The sequence below is a fragment of the Cucurbita pepo genome, chromosome 10, assembly GCF_057944985.1.
Source record: "Cucurbita pepo subsp. pepo isolate OVF chromosome 10, ASM5794498v1, whole genome shotgun sequence".
NCBI classification, from domain to species: domain Eukaryota; kingdom Viridiplantae; phylum Streptophyta; class Magnoliopsida; order Cucurbitales; family Cucurbitaceae; genus Cucurbita; species Cucurbita pepo.
In genome coordinates this window covers 336,014-354,686 of record NC_141807.1, presented here as the reverse complement: position 1 = coordinate 354,686, position 18,673 = coordinate 336,014, and the positions used below count along the sequence as shown (strand labels likewise).

The following is an 18,673-nucleotide window of genomic DNA, read 5'->3' as shown; positions in this document are numbered from 1 at the left end:
CTTTGTACACGTGAAGCCACACACATATGTATTCATTTCATTTGTTTATTTTTCAGAAACCAGTAGGAATATGGGCAGGATAAAATGAAAAGTTTCTGACTTTTTCTCCCCCTTTTGAGACCTATACTGCAAAGAGTTTACTTGGTTTAACATACATAGTGAAAATCTTTCAAAAACGACAAAAGAAAGTTCAACAACAGGTTAATATCAACAGAAATTCAAAATCTAGACTTTTTTTTACCTCATTTCTTCTTCCGCTACTCCAATCAATGCAGGAACATGTGATACTTCATGGATGTTCATCAGAAAAGGTAGAATCCAAACAAAAGAGTTCGGCCAATGGATACATCTCGTAACAAAACATAAATGCTTAGATTTCTTCTCGTTTGAGACTTCCTAATTCAGACAGCTAAAGATCGGTCAAACAAAGCAAAGATACTACTAGATTGATAATCAACCATTGATATAATACAGTGAGTATTTCATGGAAATGATAGCAAGCTTGGTGAAATCAAAGAATGGGAATTGCAAGTTCTAAGCTCTCTTAAGGATGCGTAGCTCAAGTGAAACATACACAGTAGGAGCAACTTAAACTGAATAATAGAAGTTGTTAACATAGGATACAATACAGCTTGAAAAATAAAGCAGGACATAGGCAAAGACAGCACGCCAGTCCCAAAAGATGTTCAGGTAGTTTCCAGCAGCGTTTAATAAACAAAGGATGTTGGGGAGGTTACGAGAAACCACTGTCTCGTTATTTACAATTTCAAAATATCCAGCCATGGAAGGTTGATTCAATTATTTTCTGCAGATATTTTAGTAGACTGATGTGGAGATACTGTATCAACTCCTTTCCTTCCTAAAACAAGACCAAACACTAAGAATGTGTGTTCTTTTTGTACATTCAATAAGAACCCAGACCTGACCTCTCGTCGTCTCCATCTCCTTTGCTCCATTAAAACGCTTCCCAGTAAAGTTTCGGCAACATCAGCTTTAATCTGTACAGTGCCAATCTGTTGCAGCTAGTTCAAATATTAAGCCTCAAAACCGGGGACTTAAGTGGTGGTTGCCTTTAGAGACAATTTGGTTTACTATATTTTCTAGGGGACCATTACAACTAAAATGGCCAAGGAAAAGTGTTTACCTTTTTTCTCAGCAAAAGATAAAACACTGCCATTTAGAAACACAGAAAAGAAAATAAGAAAATACTGCTAGGACCAATATGTTACAACACTAGTTCCATCATTTCAATTGAACCACTGAACTTATTGTTGAGGTGGGGAGCAACGTAAATAGCAACTAATACTGCAAAATAGTGAATCTAATATTTGCAAACCTAATGCAACCACCACTCAAACAGAACAATCAGCTAACTCACTTCAGTATTTACCATGGTAATAAAACTTGCATACTTTTACCTACTACATTCTGGATCCTCCCTACGTAACATGCTACCAAAACCTATATGCTAAAATGCTGCCAGTATAGATCAAGGATGAAGTAATACTCAGACAACTGAAGCTGGTATTGGGACCTCAATTTCCTTACGGTTGTTGACATGCGCTGATCACCATTCTCCAACAATGCCTCAGACGTCAGTTCTCTGAAGAAGCAAGATCACTTTTATCAGAATTCAGATTTATATTTGGCTGTGACTTATCACCTGATGCCACTTCTTTTTGTTGGTTCTCATTCTTATTTGATTTGAGAAACCGACCACCACAACCTCTAGCTCTCCTCAATGCATGCAAATGTCGAGATTCATGCAAGTAGGGCTGCACAACATATTGAAGCTACGCAGTTAAAAACTAAAGAATGAAGCATCATGGAAGGAAAGAAATAATTATATCAAAATCAGCAAGTATATACAATGGGAGGCTTATCACAATTATGACACCCAGAAATTAACAATGAGGTAATATTTGTGCACACCTTCCTAGACTTTAGAGCTTTATTTTCTGATTCAGCTTTGGCACGGGATTGTCGACGTCGTAAAATACCATGATACTGCTTAGCATTCACAAAAACAGGCTCCTCAACTGCATCCGTTGGCAAAGGAACCCCAGCTTGCTGAATTCCCATTAATTGAAGATGAACCTAAAATGAGCAATAAGCTAGGAATCAAATAGTGACTAGAAAAGGTAAAACAAACCATTATATCAAAATCAACAAGTCATAAATTATATTAAGAAGACAATCTGATAAATTAAGCTTCCTTTCATGTTGATGTTGTTCATTTTTTCGGTTTAAGAAAGCCACGATTCTTGAATAGTTGTATCTATACTTGGTTATGCATTCTTCCCAGCTCGAATGAAGTAATTATGCCCTTCCAACCTACACTACTTACCATAGGTTGCCCACCATAGGGCTGTGGAGGATATGGTTGAGAGTCATAGGGAGTGAAGATGCTTCTGTAATAAGGATCTGGAAATGGATAAGCAGGGGGTGCCTTCACCAGAGAAGTCCCAGAAATCCAAATTAGTCAAATAAGCTCTAATAAAATCATTGCCAACAAATTAGTATTTAGTTAAACTAAAACCTAGATTCTTTCTCTCGCAAAAGAAAACAATGACTTAGAAAAACACAATTTCTAATAACTAGCATCCTTACCTATACACTACTTAATATCATATGCATGACTACTTTCATGTTATCAAAAGAGTCGACAGTTTCATAAAAAAAAAAAATAATAATAATAATATAGTAACGATATAATATATTCCTGGTTGATATGATTAACCATATCCTTAAATTATATCCTGGAAATTTATACACTAATTAAGGTTGGTTACCTGTTCCTTTCTTTGTTCTACCTACTTGTAACTATTTATTTATTGAATCTATAAAAAATATGTTTCTTTTTCAGAAGTATAAATAAATAACCAAAATAAAAAAATAAAAGGTCCTTGAACAGAGAATTTGAAAACCAAGTTTCACAAAGGGATTAAGAAAAGAAAGAGGTTTGAATATAGTACCATAGAATGTCCAGCTCCAACTTGAGGAGGTGCTACATACTGATTTGGGGTTGTGATGATGGGTTGATTTAGTCCATTTATGACTGATGAAGAATGATTGTGAGAATCAGAGTACTTTTGCTGATCATCAGCCTCACCATTATCTGGACAACCAGTTTCAGAGGCAAAATTTATCTAGACCCCGTTGGAGGACAGAGACAATAATGTAATATCACAAAGTAATTGGTTGAGCCCGGTAAAACTCAATTGAGCCGCAGAAATGACAATCAAAAGCAACTGATAATATAAGGTACATATAGAAATAAGCATTCAAAAATGGAGGCAAAAAACAATATTATCACATAGAAAACCGGAGCTCACATAACGAGCCCATTGTATGTCCCAAAAAGAACGCTTCGGAGACTATAATCCGAACAAAAACAGATACTATATGGCAGAGAATTAATGCAAGCAAACATAGCAAGTATTCTTTTGGGTGATCTACTTTTCCTTGACGCAACACAGAAAGCCAACAAAATCCGTTAGTTTCAATTACAAAGCTCAACTTCCGATAGAGCTATGTTAAGTGTTGGGGGAGACCTCTTGATCCTTTTCCGAGAATTTATGTATTAGCTGACAAAAAAGGAATATCTCTAGCTGTTGAGCTTGAAGAGAAACTTAAATGAAAGAGTCAACAGCCCACTCAAGTGTGGAAAATAGATCAATCGGGCGACTTTTCTTGTAGAAATCTTTTTGGTGACCTCCTGATTTCATGAACCCTTAAATTGTGCAAGACTTTGAAAAGGTGGGTGGTCTTTGTTTTATGACGGTAAAAACTCACGATGGCATTCATCAAGGGAATTTGATTCTTCTCCATCCAATAGGTGATGCAGTATGTGCAAGAGTACAAATGATGATGCCAAGCACAAGAATCTTGATTCAAGGTTGGTGGAGTCATTCCAATTGTTTTACCATTCTATTGTACCCCCCAAGAAATTTAAAGAGTTCTGTGTCTAGATGCCATGCAATCATCCTTTTCTTCAAGAGGGCTAGAATTTTGGTGATGTGTGTGTTTCTTTCTTTCTTTCTTTTTTTTTTTTTCTTGTTTTTTTTGTTTTTATTTTTTTTGGTAGAATTTAAAATGGAGTTAAAAAAAAGTACTAATGACAAATGTACCCTAGAAAGCTGTTCATAATTACTCTATCTCTTCAATAGTTGCTAATATGCAGATATCTATCTCCCCTCCCATTCTGTTGTATTATTGACCTTTCAATGAAAGTTCTGTTTCCTATTAAAAAAGATAACATAACATGTACATAATTCATAGTGAAGAAAGAAAGCAAAGCATATTAATTTTCTCTTTCCAAAAGATCAAAAAGCAAACTGCAGAACAGAAGCTATTTTGATCTGATGCAAAGAAAAATAGAGAACTTAAGAACGGATTAAAATACCATAGACTGAAATGTAACTAGAAATATCATAAAATAGGAACAAGAGACTGATTGAGTTACCAGAATAATCGTGGACAGAGGAAGTCATGGGGTGGTAGTGCACACCAAATGAAACCTGACACTTAAGAAAGGGGATCTGTCAGCTTTATGACATTGGGATAGATATGGAATTGGGTACAAGGAATAATGTGACAAGGGTCTAGTGGTTTTATTTTGAAGCTAACTCCAATAAAGGATGCATACACAAAAGAAAGCCCTAGTTGATGCCAGGATGATTGCACAGCTAGACCCATAACCAAAAGAAATTCAGAATATTGAAGGTTAAGTAATATTCTCAAAAACTCATTAGTTCATTATTGATGAAAGGAATTTTCATTTTATCAATTTTTATCCCTAATCATGGGCGTATAGGCAACTTATGTACATCTTAACTAATCTAACAAGGGAGCAATCTGAACATAGAGTATTTTCATATAAAAAATCTCAGGACTCTTTAAGTTATCATTACATGTTAATTTCATGACCTTGAAGACATCTAGGCAATAGTTTGCTCTCTTGACCAACATGACGACCCATGAATATATACATACATACACATGCAAGAAACAAAATAATGAACAAATAATTTACAAAAAAATTATCCAAAGAAAATAGGATGGGAAGTCCTAAAAGTTATATTAAAAGAAGAAGAAACCCACAAAGCACAATAGCACATTCAGTCATGTATAATCATGAAAAGTGGAAATCCCCTAATCCCAAATAGAGTGACTCTTAAAAAAGCAAAAAAAGGCAAACTTCAGAAACAAAAACCTCATCCAAGAGAAAAACCTCATCCAAGTGAAAAAGTGATCATAACCTAAAATCCTTTTCTTAACTTGATTAGGACAAGTCATCGTGCACAAGGACCTAGCTAATCTACTTTGTATGGTTCAAATTTTATCTGATGCCTCAAAAGAGACATGTAAAAGCCTAAGCCCACCGCTACCGCTAGCAGATATTGTCTGCTTTGGCTCGTTACGTATCACCGTCAGCCTCAAGGTTTTTAACACGCGTCTACTAGGGAGAGGTTTTCACACCCTTATAAAGAATGATTTGTTCCCCTCTCCAACCAACGTGGAATCTCACAATCCACCCCTCTTCAGGGCCCAACGTCCTCGCTGACACACCGCTCGATGCCTAGCTCTAATACCATGTGCAACAACCCATGCCCACCACTAGTAGATATTCTCCGCTTTGGCTCGTTACGTATCGTCATCGCCTCACGGTTTTAAAACACATTTGCTAGGGAGAGGTTTCCACATCCTTATAAAGAATGCTTCGTTCCCCTCTCCAATCGATGTGGGATCTCACAAGACATCAAACTGTACAAACTTAAAGGGGACTATAACATGGGTACTAGCTTAGATTTATTGCCAGCACCTAGATCACGAGGTCCATGGTACATTATTTTCCACTATCTTCTCTTTATCACAAGGTTTTGTAATCTCCCAATGATGGAAATTTCATTCATCAATGAAATTTCTTTATTTCTTCTTATCAAAATAAGAGTCGCATAATAAAGAAGGTACCACCTTCTTAAGGCACTCATTGAGAAATTTGGCCATTATCTTATAAAGAAAGCTAATTACACTTAATGGGTTTGAAATCATTTAACCTTGCAACTTTAGTCTTCTTTGACATGAGGCAAATATGAGTTCTGTTTGTAATGTTGTTGCAAATGAGGAGGTTCTTGAATGGACTTCTCTCCATTATTTTCCTATTTTCCCTTTACCTCTCTTTTAGATAGATTGAGATGAGTGGTTAACAAATCAGGGTTTAATCTTATAACAGCCTAATCTTTGACTTCCATTAGCTGAAAGAAGATTTACAAAGCTATTTGACAATCCAAAAATCCCAAGAAAGCCAAGTTCTATATTTGGGAGTTTAATCATGAAATCATTAATACTCATGTTCAATGAAGGCTTCCAAATTGGACTCGCACCCCAAGCTTGTTCTCTGAATGCAAGAATTTAGCCAAGAAAAAAAAAAATCAAATCTCAAAGTCTTGTCTTCCACGCCTTTTGTTTTGCCGATGGGGCTTCATCATTCATATTTTCAATTGGAAGTAGGCTGGCACTCTCAACATCAACTTCTTTCATCTCCTTTGAGCTTGAAGGCCACCCATTAGACAAAGAGAAGAAGATCCTTTGGGGCCTCTTGTTTCCTTACCAGGGATAAAATTTACGTTTCTTTAGCTCTTGCAACTTCAGTTCTCCTTGTATCATATAGAAGAACCTTTTGTTATCCTCAGGATTAACTTCACTCCACTCTTTTATAATTTCATTTGTTCAATGAAATAATTTTTAAAAAAATAGTATTCGTATAGATAAATTTTATTTATTTATTATTATCGTCAAAAAAAAAAAAAAAAAAAAAAAAAAACATAAACCCCTAAAGTTGTGAACGGTGACAGGAACCAGTAACCCTCAAACGACACTGGTATCAAAACAGCAGAAAGACCAGAGAGGCCAAAAACCAACTGGATATGAATATTCCATTTTCAAATAAAACAATTAGCAACTTATGGCATTTAGATGCAAAGTACATGAAGCATATGTAATCAATCCAAGATGAGATCAACCTAACGAATAGTAAATATCGTGCAGCAAGTCCACAAGGTAAATTTTTTAACTTCAGTCCTTCAGAAGTGGACAAGGTAAGTGCACACCAGTTGGACGAGATTGACGTACATAACATGTGAAATTCATTATGTCCCCATTTTACCAGACACTACAGAGTCATCTCAGTCCTCCAATAACTTCTGCTATCTGGTTGATGCCCAACAAACCAGGATACAGATATGAACATTAGACTGAAGAACGGTCACTTCAGCCCGTACAATCATAATCTGATAACTAGCTCCAAGTAATTCGATCGACACAACCGAAACAGACAATCATCCAATTTAATATAAGAGCCCACTAAAAAATCATCTAATAGAAGTGTTCTACAACAATTCTCGTCATTCTTTTTCCAAACAGAATCCGTGACCAGATAAAAAGCCCAAATCGGGTAGGCCAACAAAGAAAATCCATGAAACCTAGAAGCTCAGAATTCGAAAAGGATAACAAAAAAAGACGTTCAAGGATTCGAAAATTCATGAACAAGCAAGCGATGGGAAGAGCGAGGAAAAAGTAGGGTTTCGAAATGCGAAGTTCACCTGGAGAGCGGGAATTGTGGAAGGGGGTCCGCTAATTCTCACCCCCAAATTCGTTTTTTCTTCTTCTGCAACTGAAGACTGTGTGTTTGTTGTTGTTTTTTCGTCGTCTTTCTTCGCCTTGATTTCTTAGTTTAAGAAGAGCGAACAGAGGAAGCTCAGAATCCAATAAGAGCATATTTGTGTTTCATCTAAAACTCCTTTCTTTTTTTTTTTTTTTTTTTTTTTTTTTTTTTTTTTGCCGCGTGTCTGAGCGGCGATGAGAATGGGGGAGGGGGGCAGTTCGGGCAGAGAAATCTGCTGACCGAGTGATGAGGTGGCCAATTTAGACCAGGAACTTAGTGGGGTCCCCCATTAAGTGAGTGGATGGGGTCGTGGCTGCTGGTCGCTGGTTGAGTGGGATCCACCTGCTGGTGGACCCCATCGTCTGGGGTATGCCTCCGCCAGTAAAAACACATAAAACAAAACGAAAAAAAAAAAAAAATACTTTTTATTGTTGTCGGTGTGGGGTCGGAAGAAGTCAATAAAGCACTACAAAATAATTCATTTTTTTTTATTAATTAAGTCATTTTAATGTTTGTAAATCTTATTAAAAAAACACTTTTTTAGAAAAATAAATTAAACACTTAATAATATTAAAACCCATAACATATGTTATAATTAGATTATATTCTTCGTATTTTTTGTTACTTAAATTATTTGAATTAAAGTTTATCAAAAAATAAAAATTACCATATTTATTAAGGTAATAGTTATCGTAACTTGTTATTATTATTATGCCTAAAATACACTTTTGAAATGAAGGATTATAATTTATTTCCTTCTTTGTGATCCGTTTGTTTGTTGACAATTTATTTACTATTCTTTTCACCTCCCTCAAATAATTATTGTTTTTTTTTGGTATTATTAGCAAATTCTAAAACATACCAAAATAAGTGTATTATTTTTTATTTATTTTAGATTTCAATATTATGGATAAATTTCGAAGTTGGAGTAGGGTTGTTCGATATTTTATTTGAAAAAAATGATGAAGATGTAACATGACAATATCTACTAGTTGTGTGCTTAAGCTATCATAGAAGTTTAGCTGGTTCCATGAATAGAATACTACACCTAGAGTAGTTTAAGATTTTAATATAGAATTAATCGGCTCTCAAGTAGGCTCGATCACGTGAATGGGGGATTTAATATGACAAAAGTTGGAGCAGCCAAAAGCCAAACCCGTCCCTTGCAAGTCCCCAAAGGGTCACAACAAGCCGCGATTTTGATCGAGTGCTGACTTGCTTCTCTTCTGTGTATGATCCTCCATTCCATATAAGACCTACCCATCTTCCACAATTCTACAATCGCTTTCTTCCTCATACACAGCCTCTGCATTTCGGAAATGGCCCATTCGACATTTTCTCAGGTTCGTTTACAGTATCTCTTCTAATTTCCCGCCTTTAAATCGTCGGAAGTGGTGCAGAATCCTTATGCTTTTCTGGGTTTTCTTCCGTTTTTGTTTTTCTTTTATTCGTATTGGATCGTCTTGAATTTTTCCCTCCCCAGAGCTCAGTGGGGCTATTGTTCGGCGAATAAGTTTCGCGGGGTTTTAGGGTTCCTTTTTATTTCGCTGTTGCATGTGTAAAAAAACCTCACACGCTTGTTTTCCTTACGCTATATATTTAAATCTTTGTTGTGGAATTCTTTCAGGTGGCTGTCGCTGTTCCAGTTGGAAATGATTTGTCTGTCAAGAGATCAGTGTTTAAGGTATTAAATTCCGACTTTTTTTCTTCTCTTTCCCTATTATACATGCGAGTACTTACGAAAGGAACATCAATGACCAACGACATTTCAGAACTTCCAATTATTAGCTTTTGTGCGTATAGTTTGAACTAATGATATTGACAGCAATAAACAAACGAGAGTACCCTTCACACAAACCATCAAGATCATATCCTTATGAGTTTTGTGAGATTTCTACATAATTTGAGGTACATCTGGTAGTTATGTTGCCCAAAGGGATTGTCTATATTTATTATTGGATCTGCTGGTTCAAAATGCACACATGGGTTGGTTAAATTATCATGTCTCCTTCCGTGGTGCGGGAGTGAGGGGCAGGGTGGAGAAGTCAGTCATGGGTCAACTCGAGAATTTTATGTTTTCATTGATAGACGTTTCCGCGTTTAGTAATTCAATAAAGGAAAGGCATGCAAGTGCGTTCCTAAGTCGACTGATTAGTGGAAATAGAACTTAAAATATGCTTGTTCTCTATTTAATGTGTTATAAATCTCATTATAACTTCATATGACATCGTTACAGACAAATAGCCTAAGATTCCATGATAAGTCATGGTCACCTGTCTCAGCTCTGAACTTGAATCTAAGGGGCACTCGAGCAAGAGGTTGGCAAACAGTATGCATGTCCGTGCCACAAACAAGTGCACCGAAGGTATCTGTTGCACCTTTAGACCTTGAAGATGCCAAAGAGCCTCCATTGAATATATACAAACCAAAATCACCTTACACTGCAACTATCGTTTCGGTTGAAAGACTGGTTGGTCCAAAAGCACCGGGAGAGACTTGTCATATTGTAATTGATCATGGCGGCAATGTTCCCTATTGGGAAGGTCAGAGCTATGGTGTTATTCCTCCAGTAAGTCACTCATGCTTTGGCCTTTCCCCTGCTTTTGCATTGAGTCTTGATATAGTTGCTCAGACTAAGATGTTCAGTGTTAGTACATTTTATTAGACTTTTAAGATGGTTTATTGAGATCCAAGTTTTATTTCAATCATGAATTTCTGTTTATGTTACAATATGTTCGGGTTTTAGCTTTTATGATATTTACCAGACTTTTAATAAGGTATCTCTACCTTCCACTTTAACCTCTGCCATGTCTTTGTTTGTGGACATCTTTTTGTTAAGCTTCAGCTAGAACTTAATAATTTTTCACTTGTTTCACAGGGTGAAAACCCGAAGAAACCTGGGAATCCACACAATGTTCGCCTTTACTCAATTGCATCAACTAGGTATGGAGATTCTTTTGATGGCAAGACGGCTAGTTTATGTGTTCGTCGTGCTGTTTATTATGACCCTGAAACTGGAAAGGAGGATCCTTCAAAGAACGGAGTATGCAGCAACTTCTTATGCGACTCGAAGCCCGGAGATAAAGTTCAGATCACAGGTTTGCATATTTTCCAGAAAATAAGATTTCTTTGTGAGCTCGCTATACAATGACAAACTGGTAGATATTGATTTTATGTAATTGATTTGATGCTATGAAGGCTTTAAGATCAACAATCACTTGTTTGGATCAACATAATATATAAAGATAAATATCACAATTCGTCTTTTCTTAAGAAATATACACTGAAGTTTTGATCGTTCGACATAGTACATCAGTCTATGTTGCCTGGTGCTAGCAGGCTGTCAATGATAATTGATCGAAATTTTACTTGTCGATGGACCGGTGAGTTACCACAACTGGCCAAATCTTTGTTTATTTAATGTCCTCGTACGTATTGATGGTTCATTGACGGGGAGTATGAAGGAAAGCCAGGGGTACGCGAACGAGTAAGAGGAGAATCGTGGATAGCTAGTAAAATTTTGCTTCTTTTTCCTGCCGTTTGGATGACTATGCTTGTGCTATGTTGAATAGGTGAAGGGTCTATTAAACACAAAGCTTAAGGATTTATTCAACCAAAAATCAAAAGTTTAGGATGAAATCATGTTTTTCTTTTCGTTTTTGCTGTTAGTTAAAGAAAAGCATCTGTTTTTTCAGGTCCATCTGGCAAGATAATGCTTCTTCCTGAAGACGACCCAAATGCCACCCACATAATGATCGCTACTGGCACTGGCGTTGCTCCATTCAGAGGTTATCTCCGACGAATGTTCATGGAGTCTGTACCGACATTCAAATTCGGTGGACTTGCTTGGCTGTTCCTCGGAGTGGCAAACGTCGATAGTCTTTTATACGACGATGAATTCAGCAAGTATCTGAAGGACTATCCTGAAAACTTCCGCTACGATCGAGCTCTTAGCAGGGAGCAAAAGAACAAGAGTGGAGGGAAAATGTACGTCCAGGACAAAATTGAGGAGTACAGCGACGAAATCTTTAAACTCCTGGACGGCGGGGCTCACATATACTTCTGTGGACTGAAGGGGATGATGCCTGGAATTCAGGATACTCTGAAGAAGGTTGCCGAGCAAAGAGGTGAGAAATGGGAAGAGAAGCTTTCACAACTTAAAAAGAACAAACAGTGGCATGTTGAAGTTTACTAAAGTGAAGTTGCATAGTATAAGTGCCTGCCTGCATTCATCTCCTGTTCTGTGTTACTCTTAGCATTGCTCATCTTTCAATTTCACAAGATGAGGAATAACGTGGGTACCGCCACGTTATTCGACTCGTCGATACTATTTTTTCTTGATTACATAGACCAAGGAAGGAACCTTTCAGCACCTTAATCTGTGATTGTTTGAGTATGATGCTTGGAAATGGAATAAACTTCAGTTTAGAATCCAACTCTCAGCAACCCTTCTGTCTTTTAATCATTGATCTTCATGATTTGTTTTTCAACCACAGATTTTTCTTTAGTTTTCCTTTCGGATTTCAATTCTATCATCACTCTTGTTTTATTTTGAACTGTCCCAAACTTTGAACATTATTAGATTAATTATTGCATTTTCAAACACATACAAGTGTAACGTTCTTTTTTTATCTATTGGATACAAGTGTAACGTTCTTTTTTTAACTAGTTGAGCTTAAGTTTATTAACAAATAATAATAATAATAATAATGATGATATATATAATTTTTATTTTTTTTAATCAACAAATTACCTAATATATTAATATTAGAATTGTGAATTTTAAAAATATAAAAGATTGAAATGAGAATTATCAAAAATATCATTTTTTTTTTTTTATTGACGACATTTTAAAAATATTTAAAAAAATGCATATTAAAAAAATGGGAAAATAAGTCTAATATTAAATATTTCCAAATAAGAAAAAGAAAAAAACGGGTAGAAGACAGTTCAAACGCAACGGGATGATCCAATTCGTTTTAGTAACTTTGCAATTCATTAAAAGTAAAATTATATGTAATTTAAAATATTAAAAAAGAAATTAGAAAAGATTTACAATGAATAGAAAAGGGAAAGACAGTGAACAACGTGGCTTTCAGATGCTGATGGCTGACCTCTCAAAATTGAATAATCCATACAATATTCTCATAAAATAAACAAAATAAAAATTATAAAATAAAAATGGAAGAAAAAAGGGTGGAACAAAAGAGTTCTGCAAATTTCATTCACCCACATCAACAGGGTATTGAAGATTCAGATTTTCCGGTCAAATTCCTATTTCTCTTCCTTTCCGATCAGCGTTTTTGTTGAGGGACCGATCTCATTAGGTATTTATGATTTCTACTTGGATCTTTTATTCACTGCATGCAATCTTCAATCATTGGGGAAAAAAACCGAAATCTATGTTATCAAATTCTTCCAACTCTGTCAATCTTTATCAATCCTGTTGATTTGGGTATGTTGTTATTCTGGGTTGCTTGTTCAGGCGGCTCTGATTGGTTATTTGGTGGCTGTTTTTCCAGATTATACACGAATCCTCTTCCTGTTAGCGATTGATTGTTATTGGAAACTTTTGAGCTTAGTTCTTTCTGCATGTATCCACCGCATTGAATGTTTGAATGTTTGAATGCTGAGAGGATATAATTTCTGGCGCTTGTAAATTCTGTTTTAGACCAAAATAGGAATCTCAAGTATATTCTCGTCATTGGAAGGATCGCATCTGAGGTTTTAAAACGTTCTTTCACTTTCATTTTCCTTGGACTGAGTCGTCTTTGATATGCAAATCCTCCAATTGAAGAATTTGGGTGCCCCATTGCTGATGGCAGCCTCATTTTGAACTAGTACAATATCAATTTTGACAGCATTGTTTGATTTTGTTCTATTATATCCTTTTCCCAATGCTTATTATATCCTTTTTCCAACCCTTATTATTCTCTGTTAATTATCAAACGAAGCGTTGATGTAAAATTTGTATCTATGTTGGTTCAGAGTATAAGGGGTCTTTTTAGTGTTTTGTTCCTGTTCTTGTTCTTGTGTTTGTTTTTGTTTTTGTTTTCTTTGGTCCAATTATTCAAGGCAGCTTGTTGAACCATAGGATTCGTTGGATGATCGTCGATTACTGACAGAGCCACAAATAATTGTACAATGGAACTTGGGAGGCCTGGCTCAGGTGGTATCCTCACTGAAATTGGAGTTTCAACTATATATTAACCAATTAAACTATTTGCTACACATGCATAAATTGTATTTATTGTGGCCTTGAAAATAATGTTAGGCCTTCTCTTGTCTTCTTCAGGCAAAAGAAGGCTAAGGGACCTATTGCTCCTAAAGGATAATCGCTTCTGTGCGGATTGTCGCGCTTCAGACCCTAAATGGGCGTAAGTTTTGTTCGATTGGTTGTCAAATAGAATGAAATGTTATACCCTGCTGGAGAACTAGAAATTACTAGTTAATGATTGCAAAACTCAGATTATTGATTGGATCTGTGAACCATGCCTATTCTTTTAGTCTCAATAACATTTAGGAGGATGTTGTTTGCAGGTCAGCAAATATTGGAGTTTTTATATGCTTGAAATGTTGCGGCGTTCACAGAAGCCTTGGTGCACATATATCAAAGGTGAAAAAAAAAAAGAGTGCACCTGATATGCAGTAATCAACGGTGTTATCACCTGAGAAATAAAAAAATTTCCCCCACTCTTTTATTTTCGTCTCTTAATAAATTTCCAAGCATGTCGAATCTCCTTCATTGGGGAGGTGGGTTTTACACGAGGGATATGTCGAGTTTGACTTGTAAAGCTTCTTTCGTTTTAATTTCCAACAAAAACGATACATGTATTGTAAAACATAAACGTGTGATCTATAATTACTCTACTTCTTACTTTCATTATGTATATCTTTTGCAAGACATTTCCAAGTTCTTGATTTTCATTTTCTATTAACAATACAGTAGTGCACATATTTTTCTGACATGGTTATTGATTTGGGCCAGGTGTTATCAGTGACATTGGATGAATGGAATGATGATGAAATTGATGCCATGATAGAAATTGGAGGAAATTCTTCTGCAAATGCAATTTATGAAGCCTTTATTCCTGATGGATTTTCAAAACCTGGACCAGATGCCAGCCATGAACAACGTTCAAGATTTATTCGGTTAGAAATTATTAACTGTGAAATTTATCCATGTTAAGTGACTCTTCTTCTTATTCATCTTCTCTCCATAACCTTGTACTTGTTGACTTGCCTTTTTCTATTGAAGTTTAACAATCAACGCTTATTATATTTGTTCTTTGTTTCTGGACTTTTGGGATATTATTTCATCTGGTCCCTTATAGTTCCGTAAATAATCAGCATATTACTTTGTTTTGAATGCTGAGAGCTGATCAACAGGCATTGAATTCAATAGGCAATAGTCATCTATGAGTAAAATTCCAACAGAAATGATTCAATGAATGGTCACTTCCAAGAATTTCACACTTCTTGTGGTTCCTATAAATTTTCCTATACAGATCCAAATATGAACTTCAAGAATTTCTGAAACCGAGCTTGAGAATTTCATCAGCCCACTCTGACAAAAGCAATATCCAAGCAAACTTTGCTGCAAGGGTCATGAACAGTTTTCGTTCTTCACAAAAACAAGTGAGCTCTTACTATATCTTTTCTTTATTAGTTTTCCTGCAATTACATACCTTCATCAGTGAAGACAGCATCATCATAGGTCATCATAACATTTCACACGTTTCTCCTAAGATTTAGTTTAGAGAAGAAGCGAGCACTTCATGCTTGGTTACCATATAAACATTTTCAGGGCATATTGGAAATACTTTCTGATGTGGAAGTATAAATTAGTTTTTGACTAATGAGTAATGACGATCTAGCCTATAGCATAAGTTTATTTATTTCATATTACCAAAACTCTGCTAGCTCTATAATTTAAGGCAATTGCAGGAAGGTATGGTAGACTTTATTGGATTATTGAAGGTCAAAGTGATTAAAGGGACAAACTTAGCTATCAGGGATATGATGACAAGCGATCCTTATGTAGTCTTGACTCTTGGACGACAGGTTAGTAGTTTTCTCACAAACTCTTTTGTGGACAATTCCTTCGTGTTGCTGTCCATCTACTTGTAAATTGTTGCCGTAGATTTTGATTATGGTAATAAGTACTGATTGCTCTGTTCCATCACCTTGACATATACTATAACATCATGCTGTTTTTTCTTTTAGACTGTCCAGACATGCGTAGTCGCGAGCAACTTGAACCCTGTGTGGAATGAGGAACTGACGCTATCTGTACCTCAATCTTTTGGATCCTTAAAGTTGGTAAGTCTTTCTGAAGCTCTTTCTACATGGTCTCCCCTGTTTAACTAATCATGCTAATCTTAACATAATGACTGCAAGTTTGTTTCCCATCAATTAATTTAATTACCATCTGGAAATCTACCTTGCACCCATATTCAGTATGGAAGCATTTTGTATGAGATGGTTATAATTTTTTTTCTTTTTTAGTCTGCTGAAGAATTCGAGTTACTTTTCTTATTAGTTCTAGCTCCATGCTTACTGGTGCTGGTAATATACCTGTCATCTTGTTTGGATGGTGAGTGTGTTTTTAGATGCTCGTCCAATTAGTTCGATGTCAGATATAGCACACGTCGGTTAATGCAGAAGTACCCATCCAACAATTCTGAAAAGAAGGGTATATTGGTATTCGGTTGAAAACTACCTGTGGCTCTTAAGTTATTTTCTCTGCAGCACACAATGTAGAATATTCCGTGTTTTGTTCAAATTCTAAGCCTAAAAGGCTGCTCCATACACTTAGCAAATGGGGATTAACTGACATCTCATACGCTGGCCATTAGTATAGTGGCCAGACTGCCATTTTATTGCTACTAACGTATCTTTCTTGCTATTGAAATGACAATTTACATGTTTAAATTCATGTTAGCTGCACAAGAGAATGCGAGAGAAAGAAATTTGGTAATTTTCAAGGTTTAATAAATAATCTGTCTATACCAAGCTTGTCCTCGACCGTGTCAGAACGATCATTTTCCTTTTCTTGTCTGATGCATTACTGTGGTCTATGGCTAAGTTCAATTCCTTCGTTTCGGACGCTCAACAGTTACATTTTTTTTTTTTTCTGGGTTTCTTTCTGTTGTTTAGTCGTGACATCGCCTCTCATTATGATGCATGATCATGCTCACATATCAAAATCTATTGCTATGTGGTTATTCACGGTTACGCTGTTCTTGTCACCAAATTGCAGCAAGTATACGATTATGACACGTTTTCAGCAGACGACATAATGGGAGAAGCAGACATTGATCTCCAGCCCTTGATAACATCCGCAATGGCATTTGGAGATGCTGGATTGTTTTCAAATATGCAAATTGGAAAATGGCTGAAATCGCACGATAATGCTCTCATGAACGATAGCACCGTTAATATTGTCGATGGGAAGGTGAAGCAAGAGATGACACTCAAGCTTCAGAATGTGGAATCAGGAGAACTAGATCTAGAGCTGGAATGGATGGCCTCTTGAACAATAGGTACATATAAATCCCTCCCAATTCATTCAAGTTCAAATGGTTAGTTTTCTGGTATAGTCTTTCTTATATAGAACGGTACTGTGTAATTTTATTTTTTTTGGTCTGTTTTTCTTCTCTATACTGAGATGAAAGTTTTGTCTATCCATACTTTTGTGCTTTCTGTTATCAAAATCTGATCACTTCTTTCACTTGCTTTCTCCTTCTTCTAACTCCATGCGATATGTTGTTCCTATTTTAATTTTTAATATGTTTTTAAATAAGTTAACAAACAGATCATAAGGAACCATCCTAATTAAAAGAATCATCAATTGGATGATCATAGTTAACGCCAAAAGCTTTAACCTTTATTTCATCATTCATATCTTTTGAAGAAAGAAAGTAGTAAATAACTAAATATAATAATTATCTTGTTCCTATTCTAATCATTTTGATCTCAAATCTGATCAGATTTCTTTTAAACACTGTTCAATATCTCCAGTCTCCATGTGTTACTATAATTACATGTAAAATTAAGATGAGAATATTATTTTCTTATGGATGAGGCAAAGCAATTAGAAACAAAATGATACGAACTTTTTGTTTTTCTATTGATATTCTCAAATTATTTTGATTCGTGAGAGTACAGACAGATTCTCAACAAACAATTAATGGCAATAAAATTGTCTAATTTCATGATCAATACAATACGACTTCTTATACGGTAAGAACAAATTGGAACTGGGAAATTTATCGCTACTTCAAGAGATGAACAAAGTAAGGTATCATGATTGTTGTTGATATGTTTATTTGTGATTATTATTTGAAGATAATGGCAATGGTGTTTGATTTTTTACCTTATAAATGTAGAATAGCGTAGAACCCACTAATAAAGTGACACCTGTAATTCCACAAGCCGCCGTCGCCACCAATAATGCATTTCTTACTCGTTTATCTCCACCGTCACGGTGGGTCCACCATCCCGGCGCCTCGCTCGAATTCATCGCCTTCGGCAACGGCAATGTTATATCCGGTGTTGGCGACGATGTTCCTACGAAGAACGACCGCATCTCCGGCGACGATTTTTCTCCCGCAGGCGGAGGGCTCTGAAACTCCAGCCCGTGCTCCGACGGCCGTATCTCCAGCGCGGATGCGACCGCCACGATCAGTGGCAAGAACACGGCCATCGCCGCTACTGGTTTGATCGGAATTATCATAATCGTTGATTCCTCAACGGCGAAGTGAAGAGTGAGGCGATTGTGCTTCGAGTATTATAACGCGGAAAAAACTTGTGAATTAGGCAAAGGAAGAAAGGGGAAACAGTGATTAAAAGTGGTTAAGGAACAATCATGGGACGAAGATTGGGTTTGGCGTAAAGGGGAAGCAAACCAAAGCGCTTTAAAATGCTTCTTCCTTTTTCGACGACCTTTTTCTCTGTTTGGTACTTTGGAGAAGGCTTGCTGCGCAAATGCTCAACCATCGCATT

General features: G+C 36.2%; 4 protein-coding genes and 1 non-coding gene across 7 annotated transcripts; 2 read left to right on the top strand and 3 right to left on the bottom strand.

Annotated features, from left to right (window-relative positions):
* Positions 1-525: 525 nt before the first annotated feature.
* On the bottom strand, positions 526-7,796 carry NF-YA7 (nuclear factor Y, subunit A7). 2 transcript variants are annotated; one of them, XM_023688595.2, is made up of 6 exons: positions 7,605-7,796; positions 4,466-4,526; positions 2,976-3,118; positions 2,348-2,449; positions 1,933-2,097; positions 526-1,775 (listed from the first exon to the last, which is right to left on the bottom strand). In XM_023688595.2, exons 2-6 carry the CDS (start codon positions 4,491-4,493, stop codon positions 1,596-1,598), a joined length of 618 nt encoding a protein of 205 aa, XP_023544363.1. In that variant the 5' UTR covers positions 4,494-4,526; positions 7,605-7,796; the 3' UTR covers positions 526-1,595. The 2 variants fall into 2 exon arrangements, with proteins under 2 accessions (XP_023544363.1, XP_023544362.1); XM_023688594.2 differs by having other exon boundaries at positions 4,466-4,520.
* LOC111804581 (U6 spliceosomal RNA) lies at positions 5,263-5,364 on the bottom strand. Its single transcript, XR_002816545.1, has one exon. It is a non-coding gene; the product is annotated as a U6 spliceosomal RNA (small nuclear RNA).
* A 1,005-nt stretch (positions 7,797-8,801) lies between the features above and the next one.
* Positions 8,802-12,102, top strand: RFNR2 (root FNR 2). Its single transcript, XM_023688689.2, has 5 exons — positions 8,802-9,009; positions 9,294-9,350; positions 9,903-10,235; positions 10,545-10,764; positions 11,362-12,102. The coding sequence occupies exons 1-5, from the start codon at positions 8,986-8,988 to the stop codon at positions 11,859-11,861; spliced, it is 1,134 nt and encodes a 377-aa protein (XP_023544457.2). The 5' UTR covers positions 8,802-8,985; the 3' UTR covers positions 11,862-12,102.
* A 731-nt stretch (positions 12,103-12,833) lies between these two features.
* LOC111804534 (putative ADP-ribosylation factor GTPase-activating protein AGD13) lies at positions 12,834-17,399 on the top strand. Of its 2 annotated transcripts, XM_023689378.2 has the most exons (9): positions 12,834-12,993; positions 13,761-13,835; positions 13,962-14,043; positions 14,207-14,282; positions 14,655-14,818; positions 15,175-15,304; positions 15,614-15,730; positions 15,893-15,988; positions 16,929-17,399. In XM_023689378.2, exons 2-9 carry the CDS (start codon positions 13,811-13,813, stop codon positions 17,202-17,204), a joined length of 966 nt encoding a protein of 321 aa, XP_023545146.1. In that variant the 5' UTR covers positions 12,834-12,993; positions 13,761-13,810; the 3' UTR covers positions 17,205-17,399. The 2 variants fall into 2 exon arrangements, with proteins under 2 accessions (XP_023545146.1, XP_086984015.1); XM_087127889.1 differs by lacking the exons at positions 12,834-12,993; positions 13,761-13,835 and having other exon boundaries at positions 13,919-14,043.
* A 505-nt stretch (positions 17,400-17,904) lies between these two features.
* LOC111803654 (uncharacterized) lies at positions 17,905-18,374 on the bottom strand. Its single transcript, XM_087127589.1, has 2 exons — positions 18,045-18,374; positions 17,905-17,928 (listed from the first exon to the last, which is right to left on the bottom strand). Exons 1-2 carry the CDS (start codon positions 18,372-18,374, stop codon positions 17,905-17,907), a joined length of 354 nt encoding a protein of 117 aa, XP_086983715.1.
* Positions 18,375-18,673: the final 299 nt, after the last annotated feature.

What these genes read in the sequence shown, in the direction of transcription:
- LOC111804534 (XM_087127889.1), top strand. Translation starts at nt 13,934, where the DNA reads ATGTTAGGCCTTCTCTTGTCTTCTTCAGGCAAAAGAAGGCTAAGGGAC. An exon ending in TTGGTGCACATATATCAAAG is followed by an intron (nt 14,283 to 14,654) that starts GTGAAAAAAAAA and finishes GATTTGGGCCAG; the next exon opens with GTGTTATCAGTGACATTGGA. An exon ending in TTCGTTCTTCACAAAAACAA is followed by an intron (nt 15,305 to 15,613) that starts GTGAGCTCTTAC and finishes AGGCAATTGCAG; the next exon opens with GAAGGTATGGTAGACTTTAT.
- NF-YA7 (XM_023688595.2), bottom strand. Translation starts at nt 4,493, where the DNA reads ATGACTTCCTCTGTCCACGATTATTCTG. An exon ending in CCTATGGTGGGCAACCTATG is followed by an intron (nt 2,098 to 2,347) that starts GTAAGTAGTGTA and finishes TGCTCATTTTAG; the next exon opens with GTTCATCTTCAATTAATGGG. An exon ending in AAGCTCTAAAGTCTAGGAAG is followed by an intron (nt 1,776 to 1,932) that starts GTGTGCACAAAT and finishes TATGTTGTGCAG; the next exon opens with CCCTACTTGCATGAATCTCG.
- RFNR2 (XM_023688689.2), top strand. Translation starts at nt 8,986, where the DNA reads ATGGCCCATTCGACATTTTCTCAG. An exon ending in GCTATGGTGTTATTCCTCCA is followed by an intron (nt 10,236 to 10,544) that starts GTAAGTCACTCA and finishes CTTGTTTCACAG; the next exon opens with GGTGAAAACCCGAAGAAACC. An exon ending in AGATAAAGTTCAGATCACAG is followed by an intron (nt 10,765 to 11,361) that starts GTTTGCATATTT and finishes CTGTTTTTTCAG; the next exon opens with GTCCATCTGGCAAGATAATG.
- LOC111803654 (XM_087127589.1), bottom strand. Translation starts at nt 18,374, where the DNA reads ATGGCCGTGTTCTTGCCACTGATCGTGGCGGTCGCATCCGCGCTGGAG. An exon ending in CGCTATTCTACATTTATAAG is followed by an intron (nt 17,929 to 18,044) that starts GTAAAAAATCAA and finishes TAAATTTCCCAG; the next exon opens with TTCCAATTTGTTCTTACCGT.